Source organism: Halichoerus grypus, chromosome 5 (assembly GCF_964656455.1).
Source record: "Halichoerus grypus chromosome 5, mHalGry1.hap1.1, whole genome shotgun sequence".
NCBI classification, from domain to species: Eukaryota; Metazoa; Chordata; class Mammalia; order Carnivora; family Phocidae; genus Halichoerus; species Halichoerus grypus.
This window is the reverse complement of record NC_135716.1, coordinates 157,538,669-157,552,230: the sequence shown is the minus strand read 5'-3', so window position 1 is coordinate 157,552,230 and position 13,562 is coordinate 157,538,669. Positions and strand designations below refer to the sequence as shown.

The 13,562-nt window shown below is 57.0% G+C and overlaps 1 protein-coding gene and 1 pseudogene across 1 annotated transcript in view; both read left to right on the top strand.

Annotated features, from left to right (window-relative positions):
* LOC118542533 (bone morphogenetic protein 8B-like) overlaps positions 1 to 13,562 on the top strand; it is a 34,890-nt gene that overhangs the window by 9,611 nt on the left and 11,717 nt on the right. The window contains exons 2-4 of the mRNA XM_078073356.1: positions 4,461 to 4,650; positions 5,058 to 5,206; positions 13,239 to 13,433. Of these exons, the coding sequence (XP_077929482.1) occupies positions 4,461 to 4,650; positions 5,058 to 5,206; positions 13,239 to 13,433 (534 nt within the window). The remainder of the gene's footprint in view (positions 1 to 4,460; positions 4,651 to 5,057; positions 5,207 to 13,238; positions 13,434 to 13,562) is intronic.
* LOC144378795 (succinyl-CoA:3-ketoacid coenzyme A transferase 2, mitochondrial-like) lies at positions 7,414 to 9,829 on the top strand (annotated as a pseudogene).

Genomic DNA, 13,562 nt, shown 5'->3' with positions numbered 1-13,562 from the left:
TGGTTTGGTTATGTATGATGTTATCATTAGGGGAAGCTGGGTAAAGAGTATAGGGGAAGTTTCTATACTGTTCTTGCAAAGACTTTTCTCTAAATCTAAATCACCTAAAATTATCTCAAAATAAACTTAAAAGCATAAAGTGACTCCCACACACCCTTCCTGCCTTATCCCTAGTCCCACCCCTCCCTTGACGTCCTTCAAAGCTGCTCACATACAATCACCTTGTTTGCTACCTGACTTCCCCACACGCTGCAAACTCCATAACATCAGTGGGGGCGGGGGCCGCTCTCTGTCCCCAGCTGTGGTTTCCCCCAGTGCCTCCGTAGCGACCTGCATACAGGAAGCACTGCTTTCAAATGTGTAGGAGTAAATGAATTCATTTTCCTGGATGTCACCAGGAAAAATGAATGGGAAAACTGAGTGTTTATAGAAAGCCTCCTGAGCATGTATAGTCAGGAGTCTTTTCCCCTATGCCCAAAGGTGAAATTATGGGACCCCCCCCAGATTAGAAATTCTCGCCCCAGATGTTGCAGATGGAAATAATTGGCTACCCAGAAATCTTGCCCCAGGCATCAGTGGTCCCCCCAGGGCTACCCCAGAGAGAGGATTCCTGGAAGGACATAGCTCAGATGGCCGGGATCTAGAACATAGGCCAGGCAGGGAGCACCCACTGCTCCTTCAGCCTGGCCAGATCTGCCAGGGAACTGGGAAATGAACTTCCCAACCCCATAAGTAGTAGCAAAAAAAAATTATCTGGGAAAACCCAAGAAGTCACGTTGTACAGACCTTGGCTTTTCCCATAAATTCCCTCTGCAGACCATCAACAATGGCAGGGGGGTGGGAGGCAGCAACAGGCCACTTCCAGCTGGATTTTTATGCTGTCCTTTCAACATCAGATGGTGGGGGTCCAGCCTGATGTAGTGGAGCAGCCCAGATGGGAGTCAGGATCCCTGGATTCCATCTCTGTGTGTGTATAAAAGTGGAAGGAGACTGTGTGTGGTGACCTCTGTCCTTGGAGCTCTGATGTTCTGGAATCTCCAGCACTTTCATAAACGGTCAGTTTCTGTGTTGTGCCTGAGCCAGAACAGCCTCAGTGGTGGTTCTGAGGGGCTGCCTCTCTGAGCCTGGGCATCTTTGGGAGATTCCAGACCTTGGGGAAGTGGAGGCTTGGCATGAAGGTGCACTAAGAAGGAAATGCTCCTGTATAATATGTTAGAAGCATTTGCTGGACCAGAACCAACTACCTACTACAGTAGCAAACATGGCCTTTTGCAGTTTCATTGGACCCTGTATCAAATGGTCATTTTTGCAGATGTGAATACTGAGGTCCAGAGAATCAAGTGCCTTGACAAAGGTCAGGCAGGTGAAAAGGAGGGACCTTGAAACCATCCAAATGCCTTTCAGTTGAATTAATACATTTTTATGTTACATAACCTTTCATTCCATACTTTTATTTAGAAAAAGAAAATTGAAAGCGTCCCTTTTCTCCCCCTTTGCTCTTGAGAGTCACACATGAAGGTTCTACTGGTGCTGGCAGGATGTTATCACTTTGATACAGGGATGAAGTGAGGAAATTGGAGGCCAGCACCCCTTCTCAACTCCTATTCCTATGGAGTGGCCATCATTCCTACCTACCTGATAATGCCTGCCCCTCCCAAAGCCCTTTCAGGCCCCTCTGTGGAAAGACTCCTAGTATCCCCACTTCACAGATGAGGAGACTGAGGCCAGGGAAAGTATCTGGTCACCGGTAGGGTCAGGGCTGGACCAGAAGCTCCAGCTACAGGCCAGAGCACCTATACTTCTCAATGCTGCTAGTGGCAAAAGCAGGGGCAGTGGCCCAGGAGCTACTGTAGGGGCAAATCCAGATCCTTAACACCAGCTTTTGAGAAATACTGTTTCTGGGGCACCTGGGTGGCTCAGGCAGTTAAGTCAGTTAAGACTCTTGACTTCAGCTCAGGTCATGATCTCCGGGTTATGAGATCCAGCATGGAGCCTGCTTACGATTCCTGCTCCCTCTGCCCCTCCACCCGCTAAAAAAATAAAAATAAATAAATACCATTCTAATACACAGAAGCAACTGCTGGAAAGCTGTACATCTAGACCGCTCTAGCATAGAGAGATGGAGCACTCCCCTTTAGCCAGTTACAGGCATGTCTAGTATAATGCTGCTCTCCAGGAAGTTTTGTCAGTTTCTGATGAAAAGCATCACTTTCCTAACAGTGTCTCACCTTCTAGTGCTTGCCTGGAACAGCAGGGTGGGCAGTTTCCTGTGCTGAGCTACTGGGTGGTTCATCGAGTTCACAAACCCACAGGGGGAAAGCTAGGACCCGGGGTCAGTTCAGGTGCACAGGGCTCTCCTGACCCCGCGCACGTGGGCCACCCAGGTCAGCAAGGGAGGGAGGCCGCAGAGCGTGGCCCTCCCGTGGAGATGGCGGGTTCGTGGGTTGTTCCCTCGGCCCCCAGATCGGACAGGAAATCAGCGGCAGGCCTGCAGACAGAGATTGCCCACGGCGCCACTGCCGGCCCGTCAGCCCCACAGCCTTGGGAGCAGATCCGTGTTCGATGCTCTGAGACACCCTTCTTCACGCTCTGGGCCAAACCCTGTCACAGCCACCAGCCTAGACCTATGGCGTCCTGCACGTCCGGGATTCTTACACGGCCACGGAACAGAGGTGGTCTGTGCGGCCCCTGAATCCACAGAAATTGTCACCAAAGCTGTGCGTGTGGGAGTGGGAGTGTGTGTCAGTATTCATGGCACGCGTCCCCGGGTGCGGGGACAGAGCCCCGCTCCACACGATCCCTGCGCGTGCGCGGGAGGACACGGCTCCCACTGGCGACACCGCCTCCCAAGCAGCCTGGCTCCCGGCTGCGCATGCGCTGCGTGTCCAGCACCTGGTCGGCGCGTGGACGTTCTATTTCTCCCGCGCGGTCTGGGGAGGAAAAGCCCACCTCCTCCTGTCAGCGTGTGTGTCCACCGGCCCCGCCCAACCCAGCTGTTGGCCTGTCCCTCGCTGGACCCGGTCCCCACTGCGAGGACAGGAAGCGCTCCCCACATCCGCCTCTGCCACCAGCCTGGTGACTTGTGGTCACTGAGCCCAGTAGCCAGAGAGAGTTTTTAAAAAGACTCACAGACATGTAATTAAAATCTCAGTGTTGGGTTTTGGGGAAGGTGCTGGGCGGCTCCTGCCCCTGCTTTCCGGAAACACAGATTTGCGGCGTTTGAAAGTGACAGGAGGCTAAAGTGAGACGGTACTAAATATACTGTCCTGGGCGTTTCCGGGCAGCGGGGGAAATGTGGGAATGATCCGCCACCCCAGCCTCCTGCCCAGACAGACCAGCCCGGCCACCGGCCCGCCTCGGCTCCCCCTCCAGCCTGTGCATCACCTTCCCCTCCGCCTATCTTCCACCCCCCCAAAACCACATCGTGCCTCTGCTGCCCAGAACCCTGAACCCCACTGGCCAGAGGCACAGCCCGCGCTCCTGGGCCGGAATTCCGCCCTCCAGAGTCAGACCACAGCCAGACTCACTGCCAGTCGCCCACAGCACTGCCAGACGCCCCCGCACTGCACACCTGTGCTTCCGAGGTCCCCTCTGCCTAGAATGTCTTCCCTGCCACCTTCTCCCCCCCGCCCCAGAGGACTCTGTCCCCTCCTTCAAGGCCAGTTCAGGTGGCACCTCCCCTGGGAAGCCTGCTCAGATCGCACCCCATCACGGGATCGTCCAGCTTCCCCGGGACCTGACCAGGTGTCACCAGGCGCTGTCACTGCTACCTTGCTCCCTCTTATTCCTTTCCAAGTCTCCCTCTGACCTCCTTGCTCCTTCACCTTGTCCCCAAACAGGACCTGCCATCCTTTCACCTTTTGCTGTCTTTATGGCTGTTGTTTCCCCTGCCTGTGCTGTCTGTCCCTCCGCCCTAGGCCTTTGTTCAGGCTGGCCCTTCCTCTGCAGTGTCCTCCCTTGACGTGGGGGCACATCCACTCTCACCCCTCGAGGCCCAGCCCCAGTGTCAGCTGCAAACACTTCCTCTCCCCCAGGCTCCTGAGCAGACACATCGGCAGACTCTGGACAGCCCTGGCCTCAGACTGTACTCGGTTCTGTCCCTGCCCGCCCCCGTGGCCCGTTTCTGCCTTGGGTCTGATGTCAGTCTTCCCAGAGGAGGGACCTGCCCTCTGCCTCATCCTTGGGTCCCAGAGCCAGCAGGGGATGGGTGGGGCAGGCTGGGTTTGGGGCTTGGGGGCCAGAAGCGGAGGCTGCTCTTGCCGGCACCACGGTGTGCCGGGCCCTGTGCCGGACACCTCAGCACACGGCCCCGCCGCGCCCTCTCAGCACGCAGGAGACAGAGCCTGGGCGCAAGCCCCTTTGCAGAGGACGGAGCCGTCCCCACCCAGGTGCCTTGGCCCCCAGCTCCCCCTGGTTCTGCCCAGAGCGTAAGTGACCGGCGGCCCCACTCCGTCTTGCAGTGGAGCGTGACCGCACCCTGGGCCACCAGGAGCCCCACTGGAAGGAGTTCCGCTTCGACCTGACCCAGATCCCGGAGGGCGAGGCAGTCACGGCCGCCGAGTTCCGGATTTACAAGCTGGCCAGCGCCCACCTGCTCAACAGGACCCTGCACGTCAGCATGTTCCAGGTGGTCAGGGAGCAGTCCAACAGGTGCCTGCCCTGCACCCCGCCCCCCGAGGAAGCCTGGCCGGGGAGGGGACACTTCCCAGAGGACAGAAGGGGAGCTCCCTGGGGAGCACACCCTCAGAGGCAGAAGGATACTTGGCCGAGGCCTCGTGTCACTGTGGGGAGAGGCCCAGCATCGGTTCTGCCTCACTCCCTGCCCTGCTGTCCTGGCTGTGGGACCTTGGGCGGGTCACTGAGCCCCCGAGCCTCAGTTTCCACATCTGTACTGGGCACAGTAACACCTTCGTACAGTAGATACAGTGAGAGAAGGCACGCGGGGCGCCCAGGCCGAGCCAGGCGGGGTAGGTGCCCCACGCGTGCTCCCCCAGGCGGGCACTGGAAACAAAGGCAGCTGTGCCGGCCCTCAGTTAATTGTTTTTTCGTGTCCACAGGGAGTCTGACTTGTTCTTTTTGGATCTTCAGACGCTCCGAGCTGGGGACGAGGGCTGGCTGGTGCTGGACATGACAACGGCCAGTGACCGCTGGTTGTTGAGCCGGAACAAGGACCTGGGGCTCCGCCTCTATGTGGAGACTGAAGACGGTAAGGCTCAGGGTTGCGCAGCAGGCCTTCTCCTGGGGGCTCCTCCATGCTGCTGGCACAGAGCCAGCGGCAGCCCCCTCATTTGGCCCTGGAGGCCTGGCCTCGCTCAGCCCAGGGGCTGGGGCGATAATCCCCTACCTACTTTGGGGGCTCAGCGGGGCGCAGAGGGCGAAGTTCCCACAGCGGGAGGCCCCCTACCACAGCGGTCTCCCTCCTCTCCTTTTGCAGAACCAACATTTCAGTCACTAAGAGGGAGTCCGCATTGTCCCTCCCCAAGAGCAGCTGTGTATGTGGGGCGTTTCCGTACTGGGCAGGGCCGAGGGGAGATGGTTACACCCTCAGACTCAGATCAGAGAGGGAGGCCTGGGTTTGAATCCCAGCTCGGCAACACTAACCCAGTGACCTTGGCAGGATACTTACCTTCTAAGCCTCAGTGTCCTCCTCTGTAGAATGAGGATTCACACCTTCATTCATTCCCCAGGTAGCTGGGGGAGAGCCTCCTTTATCGTAGGCAGTGGCGAGGGAGAGGCCGAAGGTGGGCACAGGATGAGTAGATCTGAGCTACAGCAAGGGGCCGCCGTGGCTGGAGCTGGGCGGGCCGGGGCGAGGTGGGAGAGGAGACTGAGAGCTGCAGGGCACACTCTGAGGTGAACCCGGGCCCGGTGTCAGAGTGTTGAGGGTAGCTCCCTGTACTCCACAGCAACGGAGGATGTCAGGATCGGAGTCAGGTTTTTAGAAAAGAGCCCTCTGAGCCACCCCCTCGAGGAGGGCAACACTCACCCCTGGTGTGACCACACGTAGTGACTTAGGCTCCCCAAAAGTACAGTGGAAACAGGGTGGGGGAGGTACGTTCACGGAGGAGAGAGCTGACCGCACGACCTCAGCAGGTGATCAAGGCTCATACGAATGTCCTGTACATGGTGCGTCACCGTGGACATGATGGGGTGGGAAGGACCCTTCATCGCGTCATCTTCCCCCCAAAACCCAGAACCCCATCTAACCGTGAGAAAACATCAGACAAACCCAAATTGAAGGACATGCTACAGAATGCCTGACAAGACTTCTCAAAACTGTCCAGGTCATCAAATACAAAGAAAGTCTGAGATACTGTAACAGCCCAGAGGAGCCTAAGCAGTTACAACAACGGAATGTGGGATCCGGGATGGGACCCTGGAGGAGAAAAAGGACATTGGGGAAGACCCGTGAGATCCGAATACATCTGTTTAGTTTATCATCAGACACCAGTGTTGGTTCATTAGTTGTGACAAGTGCCCGGCGCTCACTTCAGTGTTAACATTTCCCGGGGAAACTGGCCCTGGGTGTCTGGGAACTCTCTGTACTGTCCTTGCGGTTTTTCTGTAAATGTCAACTATTGTAAAATAAAACAGCATATGTATCCAACAAAGGCTGTGCCCCCTGACATCAGCAGGGACAGTAGTCGCGAGAGCGAAGTCAGAGAGGCCCGGGAGCCACACAGCCTGCAGGGGAGAGTGGGGGAGGTGCTTGTTGATAGCAGCAGAAATGGAGAAAAGTGGATAGAGGAGGAATCATGGAAAACGTGGATTGAGCCAGTGGCCATTTTTAATAGAATCTTTTTTTTTCCTGCCCGAGTAAAAGTAGAGGAGGGGCAGACTTGAGAGAGCCAGCCAAGAGTCCTTTTTTGGCCACGATGTTATTGAGAGCCCTGGTTGACATCCAGATGGAATGTCAGCTCGGACAGGTGAGTGCTGGGGCGCAGGTGTGGGAAGCGCTGACATCTAAGTGTCTTGAGAGCCATGGGACCTAAACAGGTCACCCGGGCAGGAGGTGTCAATGGAGAAGGAAGGGGACGGCCCAGAACCCTGGGGCCTTCCATATGGAAAAGGCTGCACAGAAGGGGTTTTGCGGAGGATCTATCCTTCCCACCCATGGGGTTTGGGGCTGGAGACGGCCTTCCCGCCAACCCCTGCGCCCAGGGTCGGTCTTCCCCTCAGTGATGCCGCCACGGGGCTTCTGTGGGCACTGCTCCTTCCCCATCTGGTCACAAGGTTTGGGTCCCCTGGGCCGGGAGGTGTGGCGCTTCTGGAGCCCCTCGGAGTGTGGAGAGGCCAGGCTGTGGGGGGCCACCTGGTCCCCACGTCACGGCCCCACATGCCCTCCCTGCTCTGGACACGGTGGCTACAGCAGTCTGTCCCCACCGGGTCCGGTGCCCGGAGGCAGAGCGCAAGATGGCAGCCTTCCGGCGGCTGGCAATGGTGCTTGGGCGCTGCGTCCCCGCTGGCCATTCGGGGCCCATGCTGGCCGAGGCCCAGGGCGGTGTGCGCGGCCTGGCCACCAACGCTCGTGCCCGTGCCAAATTCTACGCGGATCCCATGGAGGCCATGAAAGATTCTCTGACAGGGCCAAGATCATGGTCGGCGGCTTTGGGCTCTGCGGGATTCCAGAGAACCTGATAAAGGTGCTGCTGGAGACGCACATCAAGGACTTGACCGTGGTCAGCAGCAACGTGGGGATGGACGACTTCGGGCTGGGCCTTTTACTGGAGACCAAGCAGATCCCCCGCATCATTGGCTCCCACGTGGGGGGAGCGTGCTGTGCGGGCACCACTACCTGTCGGGCGAGCTAGAGCCGGAGCTGCTGCCCCAGGGCACCCTGGCCGAACGCATCTGTGCAGGGGCGCCGGGGTGCCGTTCTACACGCCCACGGCCTACAGGACCCTGGCGCAGGAGGGAGGCACCGGCGGCCGATGGCCACGTGGTCATCATGAGCCTGCCCCAAGAGGTGAGGAGTTTCAGGGGGACCACTATCTTCTGGAGCAGGCCATCTCGGCCCGTTTTGCTTTGGTGAAAGGGTGGAAGGCCGACCGCGCAGGAAACGTCATTTTCAGAAGAAGTGCGAGGAATTTCAACGTGCCCATGTGCAAAGCGGCAGAAACCTCAGTGGTGGAGGTGAAGACATTGTGGATGTGGGGATGTTTGCCCCCGAAGACGTCCACATTCCTAACATTGATGTGAACCCTGTAATCCAGAGGGAAAGATATGAGAAAAGAATTGAGTGTCTAACCGTGCAGACAGAGGAAGGTGAAAAAGCCAAGTCTGTGGGTGACCTCAAGGCCCGGATCATCACATGGGCAGCTCTTGAATTTGAGGATGGCATGTACACCGATTTGGGCATAGGATCCCCTCTCCTGGCCAGCAACTACATCAGCCCCGATATAACTGTTTATCTTCATAGTGAAAATGGGATCCTGGGCTTGGGTCTGTTTCAATTAAAAGAGGAGGTGGATGCAGATCTCATCAATGCGGACAAGCAGACGGTCACCGTTTTCCCCGGGGGCTGTTTTTTCTCCCGCGATGACTCATCTGCCATAATTCGAGGGGGACACCTCCACCTCATCATGATGGGAGCCATGGAGGTTTCCCAGTACGGTGACCTGGCTAACTGGATGATTCCAGAAAGAAAGTGAAAGGCACGGGGGGAGCCATGGATTTGGTGTCCAGCGTCAAGACCAGAGTGGTGGTCACCATGCAACACCGCACCAAGGACAAGGACCCCAAAATTGTGGAGAAATGCACCATACCACTGACCGGGAAGTGCTGTGTAGACCGAATCATCCCCGAGAAGGCCGGCTTCGATGACGTGCACAAGTGAGGCCTGACACGGATGGAACTCTGCTGATGGAGGATGACGTCAAAAAGAGCACAGGCAGCCCCCCCTTTGCCGTATCACCCGACCCTCAGACCCACACAGCCCGTGGCAGCCTGAGCGGGGAAGGAAGCCCTGGTCCCAGAGGGTGGGTTTCATTGGAACCCACAGGAGGTGTGATCACTTCTGTCCGAGGTGCTGGCTGCCTGACCAGCTTTCCTACCGCCAGACAGACTATTCTCTCAAGAGGGATATGGCTTTAATTAAAAACCAAAGGAGAATGTAGCCGTTTATCTTCTGTGTTCTGTGTGTCCTGAGATCGGTCTGGTACCATCGTCGGGCATGCAGACACCCTCCTCACTGTGCTGTTTACATGAAATTCTGTGCAGCTCAGATGAGCCCACAGGACAGCTTTCACGGAAGGGCCTTCCCTCGTGAATGAGCCACGAAATGTGGGAGGAAGGCGTGACCACCCCCGTACACCCAAGGCTCCACTTTGCCAGCACCGTGAAAAATATACAAGCCAAACATGCACCGTGACCAGAGGAATGCTGCCTGCCTGAGCTTGTCTTCCTGCGGCCCCTCTGGCTTTTCCTCTGGGGCCTTGCATCTTGGGGCTAAATTCTGTAGCCTCCCCTCTTCCTCCCTGCACGGCCTCCTTCTCATGGCTAAACAGATGTGTCTGGAAGGGCAGCAAGGCTGTCTAGCTGGGCCAGAGCTCTGGTAAAGCAGTGACAGGTGGGGAGAGAGGTTCCTCTGTAGATAAACAGGACCCTGTGTGCTGTCAAAGGCGGCGGCTTGTGGTAGGAGGGGTTCTAGAAACCAAGACGTACTTAATGGGTTTTCTCCTCTTCAGACATGGGTTCCTGTGTCCCCCAGGACACTCAGACCCTTTCTGCCTGTCGTGGAGCCCTAGACTGGCCTGTTGTCTCCACTCTCTTAGAATACAGGAGAGGCTGTGAGGTGTTTCATCCTGAACCCACAGTCTCACAGCCTTAAAAGAACAAAATGAGTTCCTATGTGTACATGCGTGCACACGTGCCCGTGCATCCATGTGCGTGTCCAAATGTGTGCGTGTGTGTGATGGTAAAAACAAAGCCTGACACGGAGCACGACGCACGTTCTCAGTGTAGCTCTTGAGGGGCACACAACCATCAGGAGCACGTGGGCAGGAACTGGAGATTCTAGCTGTGAAGGAAGGCCTTTCAGAAGAGGCCTCCTTGGGGCCTCGCCCTGAAGGAAGGGCCAGATCCTGGAACGGAGGGATGGAGACACCGCTCCCTGAGGGGGCAGCCTGGGGTTTGGGGGTAAGTGGCCAGGGACCATGACCAGGTTGGGGGTGGAATGGAAGGTCATCAAGTGGATGGATAGCGGGGCACCTTCTGGGGCTTCTGGGGAGTGGCCCTGATTGGCCCTGGTGTCAGTTCCCAGTGTGGGGCAGGCAGAGCTTCCAGGAGCAGAGAGTGAGAGGTGTCTAAGATGGTAGGAAGAAGGAGGAGGGTTGAGTTCCTCCTTCTCACGGGATGCAGTAACCTAGCCAGAGGGACAAAGGCAGACTGGTCCACAGCTGGGACTCTCCGAGGGTTCAGCCAGGCACCCTGATTGTCCTTCAGCGTGGCACCAGGGTCACACCCATGGCCGCAGGCTGAGGTGGGGCCGGGTCTGTGGGGAAGAGTCAGGTGGCGCCCAGAGCAGGAGGAGGCCTGGGGGAGAGGTGGGAGTGATCTTGGCCTGGCCCAGCTGGGTGGGGGTGTGTTAGGCCTTGACCACCTGCCCTGGGACAGGATGCGGCAGGTGAGCTGCCAAGACCTCTGGGCGCTGATGGAGCAGACTGAGAAGTGGGGTGAGGCTGGAGGTTTCATGGGTCCCCCCTAGCCCAGAGAAGCAGCATATTCCATCCGGGGCAAAGGGGAAAGGCCACAGCGTGGCCCACATTCTCAAGGCATGGCTGCACATACCCCATCAGGTGCAAAGGGGACAGCATGCCTGCCAGCACCCCACAGGGTCAGGTATAGAGCCAGGGACCCTGGGCCCCAGAGATGCCCACCTCTGCCTTTCTAGAAAGCAGCCTTCCAGAGCCGGGCAGCCTAGGGCCCCACCCCCTAGACCGCTCGGGCCTTCCCTGCAGCCCCTTCTCTCTGCCCCCGGGAGACCCCAGGAAGACCCTTGATCAGACGGGTGCACAAGGAGAGCGAACAGTGAACACAGCCTCAGGCGACAGATCGCCCTCCCTGGCTCCTCGGTGGACAGTTCTCTCCGGGGAACAGGGGCAGGGCAGCGGCACCCGCAGGGGTGGAGGGCTGCCCAGCCCAGGGTCATGGAGTTGCACTCCAGTGCTGTGTGGACGACAGTCATCCTCCTGCTCCCATCCACTCTGTGCTCCTCGTGGCCTCACTGGCCTTGCCCCTCTGCCCACAGGGCTTGTATGTGTCTTGTGGCTCAGGGTCCTCATGGTTCTGCTGCTTCCTCATGACTGACTTGCTATGACCCAGACTCTCCCGAGTGGCTTCTCTCTGGGCTCCTTCCAGGGTCTGCTCCTGCAGCTGACGACCTCCTGTCCCAGCAGGATCGTTGCCCAGTGGAGCCTCCGATGGGTCCAGTGCATTTGTGTGTGGCAGGTGATGTCATAGGTCAGAGTTTAGTCTCTGGATTCGTCGTTCAGTCACCTTGGCCCAAGGACACGGGCCTACAGCACAGCTGTTTAAGGGCTGACCTTTACCAGCTGAGCAGGACTGTGGGTGGGGCAGGCAATGCCCTTGACCTGTGGTGTGTCCCAGTGAATCATAGTAGACCCGCTAATGGAGCAAACATAGGTATTTGTACATGTGGGCATCTGTATACTGTATGATAAACCCATGTGTTTCTATACACACGTGTGCGTGCGTACGTCAGGGTGGTCACACTGAGGGGACATGGACACGGAAGGGGGCCAGTTGGCTCTGTGTGTTACGAAACATAAAATTGAGTTACTAATCCTCTCCGTCGTATAAGAAAATTCCACAGGAAGAGAACATGAAGGGGTCTGCGGCGTTCTCGTCTTTACAGCGAAAGCCAGGAAATAACCGATGTGTTTAAAGCGAAGCTAATATCTAAATACTATGCGGTGTTTTCTCAAAGGAATTTTATACGTTTGAAATGCTCATAGTGGAGACATTTTAATGGCAGTGAACATGTTTGTGTGAAAAAGTTGGAAAAAATACAGACACTTTTGGTCACCATTGTGTAAAACTTCAATTGACATGAAAATATTCCAGAAAAATGAAAATGCTGTGTTGGAGCGTGGAGAGATTTCTGAGTGATGTTTTTTTTTTTTTTTTTTTCCTCAAACGTTGTAGTTGCTATTGTATTACTTTGACAGTTAAAAAATCAGGAGGCAGGGAGCCTGGGTGGCTCAGTTGTTTGAACGGCCCATTCTTGGTTTCGGCCCAGGTCGTGATCTCAAGGTCATGGGATCGAGCCCTGCGTCAGTCTCTGCGCTCAACGTGGAGTCTGCTTGAGATTCTCTCTCCATCACCCTCTGCCCCCCTCCCCTCAAATAAATAAATAAATCTTTAAAAAATCAGGAGGTCATTTAGAAATACAAAGAGGTACAGGAAGTTAGTTTTACTGGTGGACTCGACATTTCCAGGGATCATGAGTGTGTTTCGCAAGACATCCTCATCTTTAAGCAGCTTCGGGGTCAAATCCCATTTTCATGGGCACTCCTCTTCCTAGCCAGAGGCCCCCATGTTTCCCTGCTGACGGCCTTTTCTCTCTTTTTTGACCCACAAACCTGGAGTTAACGTCTTAAGTGAATAAGAACTTGGGGTCTGGAATTAGACATGGGCTGAACCCCAGCTCTGGGACTTTGGCCGGATGTCTCTGCCCCGCTGCCCCCGGTGTCCTTTTGTGGGCATCGGGGTAGACTTAGGGCCCTGCTCTTGGCAATGGTGGGCAGAACAAGCCCTCGCTACATCCTGGCGGCTGCTCCCATCCGCTGGGGCACGATCCATCGAGTCCCCCGAAAGTATGGGGTGGGTGGGAGAACTCGGGCCTCGGAGCCCTCAACTGGGGTGGGAACCACGGTTCTGTGCGTCCCTGGCTGTGTGGCTCCGAAGTTTCTCCATGAAGCGTGTGGTCCAGGTTACTGTGGAGATGCACGAGGTCACGAGTGGGAGTCGCTCGAACCTGTAAAGGGCTTCAAGGATGGCAGTGTTCACAATTGTCACGAATGACGACCCTGTGTTGGCGAGGCCCCCCTCCCCCCATCTCCCTCGGACCATCTCCCTCGGGTCTCCAGATGAGGAGACTGAGACCCTCCGCCTCCGTGCACCGGGGCCCGCGCAGGCTTGGGCAGAAGGGTCCCTGCTGTCCCCTGTGCCCAGCCCGTGCACGCAAGTGACCGCCCTCTCTCCTCTCTCCGTCCCAGGGCACAGCGTGGATCCTGGCCTGGCCGGTCTGCTGGGGCGACGGGCGCCGCGCTCCAAGCAGCCTTTCCTGGTCACTTTTTTCAGGGCGAGCCCCAGTCCCGTCCGAGCCCCTCGGGCAGCCAGGCCCCTGAAGAGGAGGCCGCCGAAGAAAACCAACGAGCTGCCGCACGCGAACAGACTCCCAGGGATCTTTGGTGAGGTCCGGGGCGGGCCTGGGGCTGGGCCCGAGAACAGCTCCGGGGGACAGAACCATCCGGGGCGTCTTCAAGCCTGTGCTCACCCTCCAGCACTTTCCTGACACCCTCCTTTGCCTCGTGTGCCCT